At 42.5% G+C, this 16509-nt stretch overlaps 1 protein-coding gene across 3 annotated transcripts in view; it reads left to right on the top strand.

The window, feature by feature from the left end:
- The window catches only part of EMID1 (EMI domain containing 1), a 137203-nt gene that overhangs the window by 11987 nt on the left and 108707 nt on the right, over positions 1-16509 (top strand). For all 3 annotated transcript variants that reach the window (XM_075830024.1, XM_075830033.1, XM_075830043.1), the window contains exons 2-3: positions 5160-5273; positions 5418-5521. In XM_075830024.1, coding sequence (XP_075686139.1) covers positions 5160-5273; positions 5418-5521 — 218 coding nt within the window. The remainder of the gene's footprint in view (positions 1-5159; positions 5274-5417; positions 5522-16509) is intronic.

The raw sequence follows: 16509 nt of genomic DNA, 5'->3' as shown, positions 1-16509 counted from the left end.
GGTTCATTAGCATCGGTATGTCGTTCTTCAGATGAAATGGATCTGTTCCGGTTGGCTTTTTCGTTAGCGTTCTTCGGAGCATTTAGAATAGGTGAGTTGGTGTCGCCAAGTACTAAACAGGCAGGGGGACTGAGATCTGGGGAGGTGAGCCTTTTTGCAGATCGGCTGGAGGTATGGTTGCGTAGATCTAAAACTGACCAAGTAGGGAAGGGTAAACTGATAGTTTTGTTCGCTCTCCCGGGGTCGGTCATGTGTCCAGTGGAGTGCATGCGGGGTTTTACGAGAAACAGGGGGTCTCCAGATTTGCCTTTGTTACGTCATGAGGACGGGTCGTTTTTGTCCAGGTTTCAGTTTGGAGCTGTATTTAAAAAATGTTTGACGGCAGTGGGGGTTGCGGCAGGCTCATATTCATCTCATTCCTTCCGGATTGGCGCAGCAACGGAAGCGGGGCGCTGGGGGTTGGATGACGAGGGGGTGAGGCGTATTGGTCGTTGGGAGTCTAAAAGGTTTAAGTCCTATGTCCGCCCCCATATGTTGTAATTTTGTTGTTTATGTTTGAAAATGTTATATGGTGGTGCCTAACTGTGTTTTCCGTTTCAGATTCGCCTCCTTGTCTGGTGTGGTTGATGGGTCATTCGTACGTGCACTGGGGGGCTTTGAGGGCGGACGTCCGCCCGGATGGTCGCCAGTTGCGCATTCCGCGACAGGATGCGGTTGTGCATTGGCTGGGTTTTAGAGGTATGTCTTGGAACAGGGTGTTGGCGGAATTCCAGACATATGTGCGGCTTGATAGGGTTCCGGAGGTTCTAGTGTTGCACGTGGGTGGGAATGATTTAGGAGTCCGCCCTTTTCGTGAGTTGGTGCGGGATATCAAACATGATATGTTGTGTTTGTGGGTATCTTATCCCAAGTTGGTGGTAGTGTGGTCGGACATAGTCCCAAGAAAGCATTGGCGGTTAGCTAGATCGGTGGAGAGAGTCAATAAGGCTCGCATAAAAGTTAACCGGGCGGTGTCTCGTTTTGTGGCAAAGAACGGGGGCATTTGCGTGAGGCATAGGGATTTGGAGTCAGGAGTGGGGAATTTCTGGAGAAGTGACGGGGTTCATCTGACCGAGGTTGGCATTGATCTTTGGAGCTTGGCGATAGCAGAAGGCATAGAAAGGGCGGTGGTGGTGTGGAGGAACTCACAGGCTTAAGGTGGTCAAGGCCTGTTTCGCGGTGGCGGGGGGAGTCCTTGAGGCCAGTCAGTACAAAATGGTGGGGGGGTCGCATCGGGGGTATGCGTCCCCCAAAAAAGGTACATGGTTGAAGACTTCATCGGGTGTTATCCCTTTGAAGTGGTCTTCTGGTAGAAGGTATATCACTTGAAGGCTTCATCGGGTGTTATCCCTTTGAAGTGGACTTCTAGTGGTCGGTATATCACTTGAGGGCTTCATCGGGTGTTATCCCCTTGAAGTGGACTTCTAGTGGTTGGAGCCATCTGCAGAGGTGAACGGTGCTTCCGAGCTGGTTTACGGCTGGAGGTAATTGGTGGTTTGCAGATGGCTAATTCGGTGTGTTCTTGAAAGGAACATCTGAAGGGGCTTCAAGGACTTCCTCTGCTCGGGTTAATGTTAACGTTTAATTGTTATTTATGATTCTGACCCATGTTGGGTCATGTGAATTATTAGGAGGAATTCTCTGGTGGATTCCTAACTAGTTATCCGAATGTTTCGGATTTAAATTGTTTTTATAAAACTGTGAAATTAATAAACGGCTGCTGTGGCCATTTCACATCCAACCTCGGTGTCATGTGTCTTTACTAAATGGGGGTGGGGGGATAGTATGGTCTAAGGTTAACACACGACTCTACCTAGGCAGGTCAAGAAGAGGCTGGACGCAGCCGCAGGGTTAAGGGAAGCCGGCATGACCGTCCTGGTAGGGAAAGGGTTAATGAGGTGAGGGAAAGTTGGGTTGGAAGGAGCTGAAGGAGGGACGGGGAGGAGTTAAGGGGGACGGGGGGGGGGCTGTTACTGCGCTTCCCGCTGTTTCTCGGCATTGAGCCGGAAGCAGCGGGAGGAGTAACATAGATTAAGCAAGCTCCCACCCTCCCACCCTTGGTTTGTTACTCCTTAGGTCTTATGTACGTCCGTCTATGAGTGTTGTGTGTTATTTTGTGTGCTTATTTAACTTGTTTTTCTTTTTTCCGGAGTAGGTTCTGTTGTCATGGCAGCTGGCGGGGGGAGTCCTTGAGGCCAGTCAGTACAAAATGGTGGGGGGGTCGCATCGGGGGTATGCGTCCCCCAAAAAAGGTACATGGTTGAAGACTTCATCGGGTGTTATCCCTTTGAAGTGGTCTTCTGGTAGAAGGTATATCACTTGAAGGCTTCATCGGGTGTTATCCCTTTGAAGTGGACTTCTAGTGGTCGGTATATCACTTGAGGGCTTCATCGGGTGTTATCCCCTTGAAGTGGACTTCTAGTGGTTGGAGCCATCTGCAGAGGTGAACGGTGCTTCCGAGCTGGTTTACGGCTGGAGGTAATTGGTGGTTTGCAGATGGCTAATTCGGTGTGTTCTTGAAAGGAACATCTGAAGGGGCTTCAAGGACTTCCTCTGCTCGGGTTAATGTTAACGTTTAATTGTTATTTATGATTCTGACCCATGTTGGGTCATGTGAATTATTAGGAGGAATTCTCTGGTGGATTCCTAACTAGTTATCCGAATGTTTCGGATTTAAATTGTTTTTATAAAACTGTGAAATTAATAAACGGCTGCTGTGGCCATTTCACATCCAACCTCGGTGTCATGTGTCTTTACTAAATGGGGGTGGGGGGATAGTATGGTCTAAGGTTAACACACGACTCTACCTAGGCAGGTCATGGGAATTGCTTTAATTTCAAAGCTTATGCAGTTCTTGTCTGATTCAAGATCATACACTGTACCTCCACCTACACACACCTTGAACTCAAACACGCATATATTGTATCTGCAGGGGTCTCTGGCATATATTTTATGGGAAAGCTTTATGTTTACCCCTGGAGCAGTCTCAATCTGTCTGTGACACTCCCTCAGCCCCATGAAAGGATCCTTGCTTCCCTAGAGCAATAAAAAGTAGCTGAGCATTCACAGTGCCTGTAGTGGTACGTCTAGAAGTATTATGGTATGCATGTAAATGTGAATTTTATATATGCTTCATTTTTGTTGGTTTTAATATAGAAATATTGCTCATATGTCATGCTATTCTATGAATGCATCGGAAAATGAGGTTGATAGCATACCACTCCAAAAAACAGGATCTTTTTATCAAGTCATATTTCAGTGATTATTATATGGATTATTTTTATTATTATTATTATTTATTTTATAATGCAATTATAAAGACCGAGGTATTTTCGTCCTTAAAGGCCTGTCCAATGACAACCCCTTTTTTACTTTTATAGCCTTTCAATCAGATAGGTTATAAGAGTAAAGCTGGCCATTTACATTATATGTATGTCAACCATCTAAAGTGTACGGTGGCGTCCCGACTATCCCCTGACAGCAGATGTCGGGGGAGAAAATGGTCGGTCATGTTGAATTTCAACATGCCTGATCTTTTTGTGCATTTGGAGGAGTCTGGAAGCGGCTTTCTCCCTTCTCTCTATTAAAAACACATTCACTTTGCTAAGGGCTAGATATACTACATGAGTTAGCAGCTCCATTTCAATATTTTATTTTTTACTTTATTAGGTCACTTTCACATGGCAGTATTTTGATGAGTATTATGTGTCAGTATTTGTAAGCCAAAACCAGGATTGGGTCAATAACAAGGAAGAGGGACCAATATGTCTCTTATACTTTTCTTCTGTGTAGGTTTCACTTCTGGTCTTGGCTTCCAAATAATAAGAGCAAAATACTGACCAAAATACTGCCGTGTAAAAGAGGCCTTAGGCCGGATTCACACGGCTGTGTTCGGTCCGTGATATATGAACCATATGTCGGCCACATTTCCCAGATCGAACACACTGCAGGAAGCCGGGCTCCTAGCGTCATAGTTATCTATGACGCTAGGTGTTCCTTGCCTCTCTGGGGAACTACTGTCCCGTACTGAAAACATTTTTACAGTACAGGACAGTTTTCCCACAGCGAGGCAGAGACTCCTAGCGTCATAGATAACTATGACTATAAGAGCCCGGCTCCCTGCAGTGTGTTAGATCTGGGAAATACTGCCAACATACGGTCCCTGTATCACGGACTGAACACGCTCGTGTAAATCCGGCCTTAGTAATCATATTTTTTCAAAAACCATGGGGCAGATTAATACTTGCACATGCTACGAATGGCACACCAGTCTCTCCTGCAGTTCAGAGTCCCCCCTGTTGATGAATTTTGTATAGACTAAACACAATTATTTAATTAGCACCTGATCTTCCTGTTTCATGAATAGAATACCACAACTATAGCCAAGGGCTCATTCAGACGAGCGTTATCCTCGTCCGTGTGCTGTCCATTGAAATAACAGACAGCACACGGACCCATACATTTCAATGGGGATATTCAGACATGCGTGAGTAGCGAGCGTCCGTTGCGTGAAACTCAATGCATGTTTTATATTGGTGCATTTTTGCGCACCTTGTCGCCCATTTGAAGTCTGGGTGTTTGAAAAACACGGACAGCACACGGACGACATTCGTGTGCTGTCCGTGTTTCATGCATCAAATGCAGACAGACGTGAAAAACATATGCCACTCGCAAAGCACACTGATGGCAGACATGAAATTCAAGAAATATGCTGCGTTTTTTATGCACGTAAATCAGACACGCTCGTGTGAATGTAGCCTAAAACTGACCCAGAGGCAGTGCATTAGAAGAGAGGGCACAGGGGGAGGACTGTGCATAAGAATACAGATTTGTATGCCAGTCAGGATCTGTAAATCTCTGTTACAACCTTTATGGGCACAGTATTGGCAGGAGTTAATGGTAATCACCCAATATCTGTAACCTGTGAGGTGGCAACAAGATAATATAAATGGCTGAATAGACTATGAAAAGACTTCAGACAAGAAGACAACAAAGTAAATCATATCTCCATTTTTATTATAGAAGAGATGCTCTTAAATTGAGATTAGAACTATTATAATATACCAGCACCTAATATATGTTTATAACGTTATTTATTATCATATCATTGTTTATTGTAGAAATTGGTGTTCTGTACCCATCACCCGCACTGTGTCTTGTCAAGTTCAGAATGGCACTTTCCTGCAGAGGGTGTACCAGAACTGTCACTGGGCAGCAGGCTGCTCCGGAGGAAGGTGAGAATACAATATAGAGCATAAAAAGACGCTATGCCCTTTCTTGTCCTTTGTCCGCTATTTCAGGATTTCTGTATAACCATTATGTTATTCTCTGGTCAATATATGTTTCATGCAGTCATGAATATATTATCTGATATCTAGTTATAGGACAGTTGTCCGACCAACCTATAGACTCAGCTATAAGACGGTGACTACACTGGAGTGGAGATGCTGTCCAGGATACAGAGGACCAAGCTGTGATGAGGGTAAATATTTTAACCTTCTTATATGTTGTGTGTGCACTCTTTGAACAAAGGAGTTAAAATACACAATAAGCTGTGATCATGGGAGGCTATCTATACCGTTGTCTTTTCAAATTGCTGCTCTTTTGCTGACAGATTGGACCCTAATTGTTATTCCAATTTTCATGTAGATATATCTACAAAAACAATTGATTTTAAATTGGTTTGTTTAGCTGAAAGCCAGCTACTGAATCACTTAATAAGAAATAAAAAAAGCAAAAAATAAATAAACCTGTACTTCACTCAAAGCCTAAACATTCAGGGGTTACACAACTTTTACATCTCTCTTCTCTCAGCACAGATACTCCTAAAGCATCATAACCAACAACTCCACATATCTCAGCTTCCTGGACCCTGTCCTGTGAGTGTCACATGGAGGTAGAGGGATATTGGAGTTGATGCAGTTACATTGCTCAGCTTTAATTTAGAGGCTTTTGTAATACATTTTCACACTAATAAAATTACCTACATGTTTGCCTATGTTCCATTTATCAATGCATTATCTCCTTTTACTCCAGATCTTTATCCAAATCTATTTCGAAATTGCTCTATACGTCCTAGTAGCGTTACGCTACTATGAGTGTGATTACCAAGGGAGCAAGTACTGGCACTCAGAGCTGAAGTACAGTTAGTGATCACTATTGAGCCCTATTGAATGGTTGGTTCCTCACTGCTTCCATTTTAGTAGTACAGTGAGGAAAATGACTATCCTGTAAGAAGTTTCAAGAATCTATTAATGTTCTATCTAATACTGTAGTAATAAAATAATTTTAATATGTAACCATATTGAGATGTTACAAAATGTTAGGCCACTATTTTCTTGCTTCTAAATGGGGCAGTTTCCAGGCCTTTATAAGACTTAATACTTCTGTCCCTATGTATGTAAAGTCAAGTGTGGACAATAATAAAAATATTCATTCAGTCCAGTAGAAGAGAGCTTACAATCTACCATACTGTGCATTTTATGGGTGTTGTTCAGTTTTTCATAACAGCTGTGTGTCTTCCTGGCTATGACAGAAGGAAGATGTAAATCTACAGCAGATCTGAGATTATTTCAGTCTCGGTGACCTGTGCCCCTCTTGCTGGATCTCACAGTTTCTCAATATAGCACAATATACAACACTAGCATCTCCTGAGGGGAACAGCAAGTGAAGGGTGCAGGAAAGATGGCATGATAAATGACAAACAGGAACTTCCACTGCTCGCTTATTTAAATAGAAATTGTTATTTAATATAGGTATAAATAAACCCTGACATTGGGAAAAAGTTATACAGTCAGATATATACAACGAAAAGTACTATTTAGAGAGTCCCCAGCAACATCTAGAATCCTAAGATTATAAGCTATTAGAATGCCCTTTAATAGTGCCAGAAGTGTGCCCCTATTAATAGTATCAGTAAAGTGTCCCACATTTATAGTGTCAGCACAGAACCCTCATTTACAGTCAGCAGAGTGCCCCTATTAATAGTATCAGCAAAGTGTCCCACATTTATAGTGTCAGCACAGCACCCCCATTTACAGTCAGCAGAGTGACCCTATTAATAGTATCAACAAAGTGTCCCACATTTATAGTGTCATCACAGCGCCCTCATTTACAGTCAGCAGAGTGACCCTATTAATAGTATCAACAAAGTGTCCCACATTTATAGTGTCATCACAGCACCCTCATTTACAGTCAGCAGAGTGCCCCCATATATATTGTCAGCACCGTGCCCCCATATATTTTTCCACCAGAGTGCACCCATATATGGTGTCAGCAACGTGCACCAATATACATGAAATTGTCAGCAGAGTGTTATAGTTTCATCAGACTGCCATTAATAGTGCAGGCAGAAAATAATAATAAATAATACTTACCTCTTCTTCATTCTAGCATTTCAGCAGATAGATGCTTTCAGCAAACGATTATGAAATGAAAGAGAAAAATGAGGTTTCATTTGGCTACGCTCTACAAGACTTAAATCTATTTTGTCATGTCAGAAGAGGATTTAGGCTTTAGTAGGTTCATCTTCACTACACCTACACTAACATATTAGATCAATGCATGAACAGTCATTCCCTAATATATACCTATTATTGTACTCCACAAGTTGGCTGCAGGTTATTTTGCCATTCTGTGCTATATCCACATACATTCCAATGGCTACAAATTCAGAGAGCTTTCTTTTTTTTTAACCCCTTCAGGACTGAGCCTATTTTGGCCTTGTGGACGCAGGCGATTCAAATCTGACGTGTCACTTTATGTGGTAATAATTTGGGAATGCTTTTACCTATCCAAGCGACTCTGAGATTGTTTTCTCGTGACATACTGTACTTTATGTTAGTGGAAAAATTTGATCAATAAGTTCAGTATTTGTTTGTGAAAAACACCAAACTTTAGAGAAGATTTGCAAAAATTAGCATTTTTCTCAATTTAAATATATCTGCTTGTAAAACATAAACACAACAAAAGTTTGAACAGCACATTCCAACAAAATGATACAAAACGTGTATGCAGGTGCAAGAATACCAGGCTGTGACTGCAAATATACAGCAGAAAAAGAAATGGCGACAGCACACTGCGAACACTAATGCCACCTAAGCCACTGTAACGCAATTTCTCCATATTACGTCAATACCCTATATGTGGTAATAAACGGCTGTTGGGACATACAGCAGGGCTCAGAAGCGAAAGAGCGCTATTTGGCTTTTGGAGCTCAAGTTTGCTGGATGGTTTTCGGGTGTCATGTCGCATTTGCAAAGCCCCTGCGGGACCAAATCAGTGGACATCCCTCAGAAGAGACCCCATTTGGGAAACTACAGCCGTAAAAAGAATTTATCTAGGGGTATAGTGAGCATTTTGATCTTATAGGTTTTTTGCTGAATTTAGTGTAATTAGGTCGTGAAAACTTCTATTGTTTTTTATTCTTTTTTTTTATGGCGTTCACCGTGCGCTATAAATGACATTTAATTTATTCTGCGGGTTGATGCGATTACGGCGATACCATATGTATATAGGTTTTTTTATATTTTACAGTGTTTGCACGATAATATCACGGTTTTAAAAAAATTATTTTGTTTTTGTGTCGCCATATTCTAAGAGGCACAACTTTTTTATTTTTCCATTAAAAAAGTTGTGTGAGGGCTTGTTTTTTGCGGTACAAACTGTAGTTTTTATTGGTACCATTTTTCATGCGACTTTTTGATCCCTATTTATTAAATTTTTTGGGAGCTGAAGTGACAAAAAATTGTGATTCTGGTATCGTTTTTTTATTAATATTTTTTATGGCAGTAACTGTGCGGGATAAATAACATAATATTTTTATAGTTCAGGCTGTTACGGAAGAGGCGATACCAATTATGCATAGTTTATTTATTTTTTCTAATAATAAAGGACTTTATAAGGGAAAAATGGCGATTTTTTGTTAATTTTATTATTTCGAAATGTTACTTTTTTACATTATTTTTTAACTTTTTTTAACTTTTTTTTTTTTTTTAGTCCCACTAGGGACTTGAAGATCTAATTGTTGGATCGTTGTTATAATACCCTGCAATACTTATGTATTGCAGGGTATTATACCTGTCAGTTTCACATCGATGGCAGACCGGAAGCCTTTGTTAGGGAGCCAATATTGTTGTAACAACTTAAATGCGGCAGTCGCTATTGACTGTCCAATTTTAAGGGGTTAATCGCAGTGATCCGACCCGTTGTTTTCCCCCAGTACTAAGGCTGCTAGTAGCAGCCTGTACTGGGAGATGCCAGGCTGCGGGGAGCGCCTGTGTGCTCTGTTAGGCTGGATTCACACGAGCACATTACATCCGTAATGGACGGAACGTATTTCGGCCGCAAGTCCCGGACTGAACACAGTGCAGGGAGCCGGGCTCCTAGCATCATAGTTATGTACGGTGCTAGGAGTCCCTGCCTCACTGCAGGACAACTGTCCCGTACTGAAAACATGATTACAGTACGGGACAGTTGTCGTACATAACTATGATGCTAAGAGCCCGGCTCCCTGCACTGTGTTCGGTCCGGGAATTCCGGCCGAAATACGTTCCGTCCATTACGGACGTAACATGGTCGTGTGAACCCAGCCTTAGGAGCACAAGTAGATTAACGGGCTGCAGGCACAAGGACCAGTGCTGCAGCTCGTTAATCTAAGTGGGGTGGTCGGGAAGGGGTTAAAGAAGCTATATTCATAATCAACCATTCAAGTACTGCTCCTTTGAGACATGTTTTACAGAAGGCTTTACAGGCTCGAGGGCTAGGAAATTCAAATAGCAAACACCAAAGCAGAAAATGGAAAACATGTGACTAACATAAACCATTAGAGTTGGCTGTAGAGTACTGCCTTTTCACATGAGTCTAGCACGAAGGAGGGGAAAGTCCATATATGCATATGGAACACCATTAAATCTCCTGCAAAGGATTATATAGAAGATTACTGAGGATTCTGTGTGTTTCACAGGGATTAGGTAAAGATTTGTACCTGTCTCCCAGTAACACTAAGGGTCAGCAACCAACATAGGATTGCACTTGGTATGCACTAACAAGGGTTCTTCCTCTTCTACAGTTAAGGTCTAACCTTAACACATATCACCATCTGATTTTTTATATATATATATATATATATATATATATATATATGTATATATATATATATATGTATATATATATATATATATATATATATATATATATATATATATACACACGACCGTTCAAAAGTTTAGCGTCACTTCGAAATTTCCTTATTTTTGAAAGAAAAGCACAGTTTTTTTCAATGAAGATAACATTAAATTAATCAGAAAAACACTCTATACATTGTTAGTGTGCTAAATGACTATTCTAGCTGCAAACATCTGGTTTTTAATGCAATATCTACATAGGTGTATAGAGGCCCATTTCCAGCAACCATCACTCCGGTGTTCTAATGTTACATTGTGTTTGCTAACTGTGTTAGAAGGCTAATGGATGATTAGAAAACACTTGAAAACCCTTGTGCAATTATGTTAGCACCGCTGTAAACAGTTTTGCTGTTTAGAGGAGCTATAAAACTGCCCTTCCTTTGAGCTAGTTGAGAATCTGGAGCATTACATTTGTGGGTTCGATTAAACTCTCAAAATGGCTAGAAAAAGAGAGCATTCATGCGAAACTCGACAGTCTATTCTTGTTCTTAGAAATGAAGGCTATTCCATGCGAGAAATTGCCAAGAAACTGAAGATTTCCTACAACGGTGTGTACTACTCCCTTCAGAGGACAGCACACAGGCTCTAACCAGAGTAGAAAGAGAAGTGTGAGGCCCCGCTGCACAACTGAGCAACAAGACAAGTACATTAGAGTCTCTAGTTTGAGAAATAGATGCCTCACCGGTCCTCAACTGGCAGCTTCATTAAATAGTACCCACAAAACGCCAGTGTCAACGTCTACAGTGAAGAGGCGACTCCGGGATGCTGGCCTTCAGGGCAGAGTGACAAAGAAAAAGCTATATCTGAGACTGGCTAATAAAAGGAAAAGATTAATATGGGCAAAAGCACACAGACATTGGACAGAGGAAGATTGGAAAAAAGTGTTATGGACAGACGAATCGAAGTTTGAGGTGTTTGGATCACACAGAAGAACATTTGTGAGATGCAGAACAACTGAAAAGATGCTGGAAGAGTGCCTGACGCCATTTGTCAAGCATGGTGGAGGTAATGTGATGGTCTGGGGTTGCTTTGGTGCTGGTAAAGTGGGAGATTTGTACAAGGTAAAAGGGATTTTGAATAAGGAAGGCTATCACTCCAATTTGCAATGCCATGCCATACCCTGTGGACAGCGATTGATTGGAGCCAATTTCATCCTACAACAGGACAATGACCCAAAGCACACCTCCAAATTATGCAAGAATTATTTAGGGAAGAAGCAGGCAGCTGGTATTCTATCTGTAATGGAGTGGCCAGCGCAGTCACCAGATCTCAACCCCATAGAGCTGTTGTGGGAGCAGCTTGACCGTATGGTACGCAAGAAGTGCCCATCAAGCCAATCCAACTTGTAGGACGGGCTTCTGGAAGCATGGGGTGAAATTTCTCCCGATTACTTCAGCAAATTAACAGCTGGAATGCCAAAGGTCTGCAATGCTGTAATTGCTGCAAATGGAGCATTATTTGACTAAAGCAAAGTTTGAAGGAGAAAATTATTATTTCAAATAAAAATCATTATCTCTAACCTTGTCAATGTCTTGACTATATTTTCTAGTCATTTTACAACTCATTTGATAAATATAAGTGTGAGTTTTCATGGAAACGGTAGTGTATATATTAGCTTTTTTTAACCTTTGGCCAAATTATATATACAGTTAGGTCCAGAATAATTTGGACAGTGACACAAGTTTTGGCATTTTAGCTGTTTGCCAAAACATATTGAATATACAGTTCTATAGTCAATATGGGCTTAAAGTGCAGACTCTCAGCTTTAATTTGAGGGTCTTCACATCCTAATTTGAGGAAGGGTTTCGGAATGACATCACTTTAATGTGTAGCTGCCTCTTTTTCAAGGGACCAAAGGTAATTGGACAAGTATCTCAAAAGCTATTTAATGGGCTGCATGGGCTATTCCCTCGTTAATCCATCATCAATTAAGCAGGTAAAAGGTCTGGAGTTGATTGCAGGTGTGGCATTTGCATCTGGAAGCTGTTGCTGTGAACCCACAACATGAGGTTAAAAGAGAGAATCTCAATGCAAGTGAAACAGACCATTGTTAGGGTGAAAAAAATTAACAAATCCAACAGAAAGATAGCACAAATGTGAGGAGTGGCCAAATCAACAGTTTGGTACATTCTTGAAAAAAAAGAGCGCACTGATGAACTTGTGAACTCCAAAAGCCCTGAACGTTCGCGGAAGACCACAGTGGTGGATGATCGCGGAATCCTTTCCATGGTGAAGAAAAGCTCCTTCAAAACATCTACCCAAGTGAAGAAAAATCTCCCGGAAGTAGGTGCATCAGTATCTAAGTCTACCATAAAGTGAAGACTTCATGAGAGCAAATACAGAGGGTTCACAACAAGGTGAAAATCATTAAAGGGAAGGTGTCATGAATTATTTTTTTTTTATAATATTGCTTTTAGTATGTTATTAAAATAATTTTTATTTATTTGTGTTCTTGTGTTGTACTTTTTACTTTTTTATTACTTTTACTTCTCTATAGGGACTGCCATTTTTTTTTCATCTCTGTATGATTAACGACACATACAGAGGTGGAATACGGCACATACATCCTCATAGGGAATGCGAACGGGAGCCGTTCCATTCACTGCAGCGTACGCTGTCTGTGTGGGAACGGCGCATGCGCCGCTCCCATACAGACCAAAAGGAAGGTCTTTGGCAGAGCGAAATCCAGCGCCATTTTCATGTGGACCGGAAGCCGCGGCCACACAGTAAGATGACGACTTCCGGTCGCGGCTTCCGGCCACATGTTCAGGGAAGCGAAGGCGCAAGGCAGAGGAGCGGAGGCGGCAGCGGCGGCAGGAGCAGGTAAGTAATGTTCGTGTATGTGATGTGTGTTTTACGTTCGTGTATGTTCGTGTTATACTGTGTGATTAGCACTGTATCTAATCCTCCTACACTGTGCACTTGCTCAGAAAATGGCGGCACACAGTGTAGGAGGTTTGAAGATTCAACCCCCTCCTTCTCCTGGCACTAGCCAGAATAAGGGAGGGGGCATTGTGTGAGGACTCTAGAGCGAGTGTGTCTACCCCAAATTTGCAGCATAAAGCAATGAGGTTGCTTTACCACATTGCCAATGCTGCAATTTTGGGAATTGCTCCCTCTAGTGCCCAGCACATGGAAATGTTATAAATTAGAACCTAATTTATAATATTTCCTGACTTGTGAAAAAAAAAAATTACAACAATGTTTAATGACTTACATAATAATTGTTTAACTAAAAAAAAAAAAGAAAAATTCTAGCGACACATTCCCTTTAATCAGCCTCAAAAATAGAAAGGCCAGATTAGACTTTGCCAAACAACATCTAAAGAAGCCAGCCCAGTTCTGGAACAGCATGAAACTAAGATCAACCTGTACCAGAATGATGGGAGGAAGAAAGTATGGAGAAGGCTTGGAACGGCTCATGATCCAAAGCACTCCACATCCTCTGTAAAACATGGTGGAGGCAATGTGGTGACATGGGCATGCATGGCTGCCAAAGGCACTGGGTCACTAGTGTTTATTGATGATGTGACTGAAGGCAGAAGCAGCCAGATGAATTCTGAAGTGTTCAGGGATATACTTTCTGCTCAGATTCAACTAAATGCAGCAAGGTTGATTGGACTTCGCTTTACAGTACAGATGGAAAATGACCCAAATCATACTGTGAAAGCAACCCAGGAGTTTTTTAAGGCAAAGAAGTTGAATATTCTGCAATGGCTAAGTCAATCACCAGATCTCAACCCGTTCGAGCATTCATTTCACTTGCTTAAGACAAAACTTAAGGCAGAAAGACCCACAAACAAGCAACAACTGAAGACCGCTGCAGTAAAAGCCTGGCAAAGAATCATAAAGGAGGAAACCCAGCGTTTGGCGGTGTCCATGGGTTCCAGACTTCAGGCAGTCATTGCCTGCAAAGTATTTAAAATATATATATATATATATATATATATATATATATATATACATTTTCAAAGCTTGAAAATGACTCTATGGTAGTGTCAAAACGTCGTCCTTTCTCTATGGGTGAATACATTTTTATTTTTATATTATGACCACTGGAGTGCTGCTCTCTTTTTTTTGCAGATTCTATATATATAGATATATAGCCAAAATTTTGTGGATATCTGACCTGCGCACCTATGTAGGCTTGTTTGACATCCTGTTCCAAAACCTTAGACATTATTATGGATATGGGCCCCTTTTGCAGCTATAACAGCCTTCACTCGTCTGGGAAGGCTTTCCACAAGATTTTGGAGGGGGTATGTGGGAATTTTTACCCATTCAGCGAAAGAGCATTTGTGAAGACCGACACTGATGTTGGATGAGCAGGTCTGGATTGCAATTGGTGTTTCAATTCATCCAAAAAATGTTCAATGGGTTAGAGGCCAAGAGAGCACTCAAGTTCCTCCACACCAAATTTGTCAAGCCATGTCTTTATGAACAGTCATGCTGGAACAAGAAAGGTACTAACCCAAAATCTTGCCACAAAGTTGGAAGCATTCATTTGTCCAGAATGTCTTTGTAAGGTGTAGCATTACCATTACCCTTTACTGGAAATAAAGGTCCTAACCCAAATTCCAGCAGGTAGTGTTCTCCTGGCATAGCATATAAGTGATTACAGTACAAATACATCCAGTAACTCACGGCCACGGGTGATTCTGATTGGAGTCATTCACTTTCCCTTTTCTTCTTCATCCGGCCAGGATCACCATGACAACTTCTCCTGGCAACCAGTTATCTCTGCAGAATTTGACACACAGATGTCTTTGGCTCCTCGTTTTTCCATCACGCTCCCTACGTATTCCCCATCAACTTCCCATCCATAGTGCCGCAGTTTGCAATAATGCCACCCTTGGTGCTCCACACAGTAATATTATACCACCCTTTTGTTCCCCCTATAGACCCCACCCAGTGATAGTGCCACTTTTAGTGCTCCCCTCCACAGGAATAAAACCTCTTTATGCCCGAGTCACTAAAGATCTCCTCTTTTATGCCCCCACTTAGTACAAATGCCCCCACTTAGTACTCAAGTACTCATGCCCCCATTTATGCCTTCACTTAGTACTCATGCCCCCTTGTATCCCCTGACTTAGTACTAACGCTCACTTTTATGCACCTAGTCAGTAATAATGCCTGCCAGGGCCGGCGTCAGCATCCGACGAACTTGGGCAAGTGCCAGTACACACTAACGTTGGGGGATGCCCACTCGGGTGCTTACGCTGCCGTCATGGTTCCTCCAGGAGTAGAATCCCCGGCCAGCGGTGGTGTTGCTACAGTGGTAGCAACACCACATTCAATAGTATCTGCGTCCTTAGGATGTATCTCCCTGCTCTGCCATTTACTACACTAAAAACTCCCAGGCAGAGTGCTAGTAGCTAATAGTGTCCGTTACTCCGGCTCTGGGGAAGCCCCAGACATCACTGTCCATATATGGACAGTAATTTCAGGAGGAGAGAAGGAGTCCCAGGCGGATCGATAGAAGCGGCTCTGTTTTATGCCCCCACTTAGTACAAATGCCCCCACTTAGTACTCATGCCCCCTTTTATGCCTTCACTTAGTACTCATGCCCCCTTGTATCCCCTGACTTAGTACTAACACTAACTTTTATGCACCTAGTCAGTAATAATGCCTGCCAGGGCCGGCGTCCGCACCCGACGAACTTGGGCAAGTGCCAGGACCCACTAATGTTGGGGGATGCCCACTCGGGTGCTTACGCTGCCATCATGGTTCCTCCAGGAGTAGAATCCCTGGCCAGCGGTGGTGTTGCTACAGTGGTAGCAACACCACATTCAATAGTATCTGCGTCCTTAGGATGTATCTCCCTGCTCTGCCATTTACTACACTAAAAACTCCCAGGCAGAGTGCTAGTAGTTAATAGTGTCCGTTACTCCGGCTCTGGGGAAGCCCCAGACATCACTGTCCATATATGGACAGTAATGTCAGGAGGAGAGAAGGAGTCCCAGGCGGATCGCTAGAAGCGGCTCTGTTCTGGGACTCCTTCTCTGGGGAAGCCCCTGACATCACTGTCCAAATATGGACAAAGATGTCAGGAGCAGAGCAATGTCCCAGGCAGAGTGCTAGTAGCTCTCTGCCCAGGACTTTGTCTCTGGGGTTGCCCCTGACATCACTATCCATATATGGACAGTGATGTCAGGGGCTTCCCCGGTGCCGGAGTACTGGAGCAGAGCCGCTTCTAGCGCTCTGCCTGGGACTCCTCTCCTCCTGACATCACTGTCCGGGACTTCAGCTCTGCTCTGGACATCACTATCCATATATGGACAGTGAT

The sequence above is a fragment of the Rhinoderma darwinii genome, chromosome 1 (genome assembly GCF_050947455.1).
Source record: "Rhinoderma darwinii isolate aRhiDar2 chromosome 1, aRhiDar2.hap1, whole genome shotgun sequence".
Classification (NCBI taxonomy): Eukaryota; Metazoa; Chordata; class Amphibia; order Anura; family Rhinodermatidae; genus Rhinoderma; species Rhinoderma darwinii.
The sequence above is the reverse complement of the archived record's forward strand: the minus strand, read 5'-3'. Positions and strand labels throughout refer to the sequence as shown.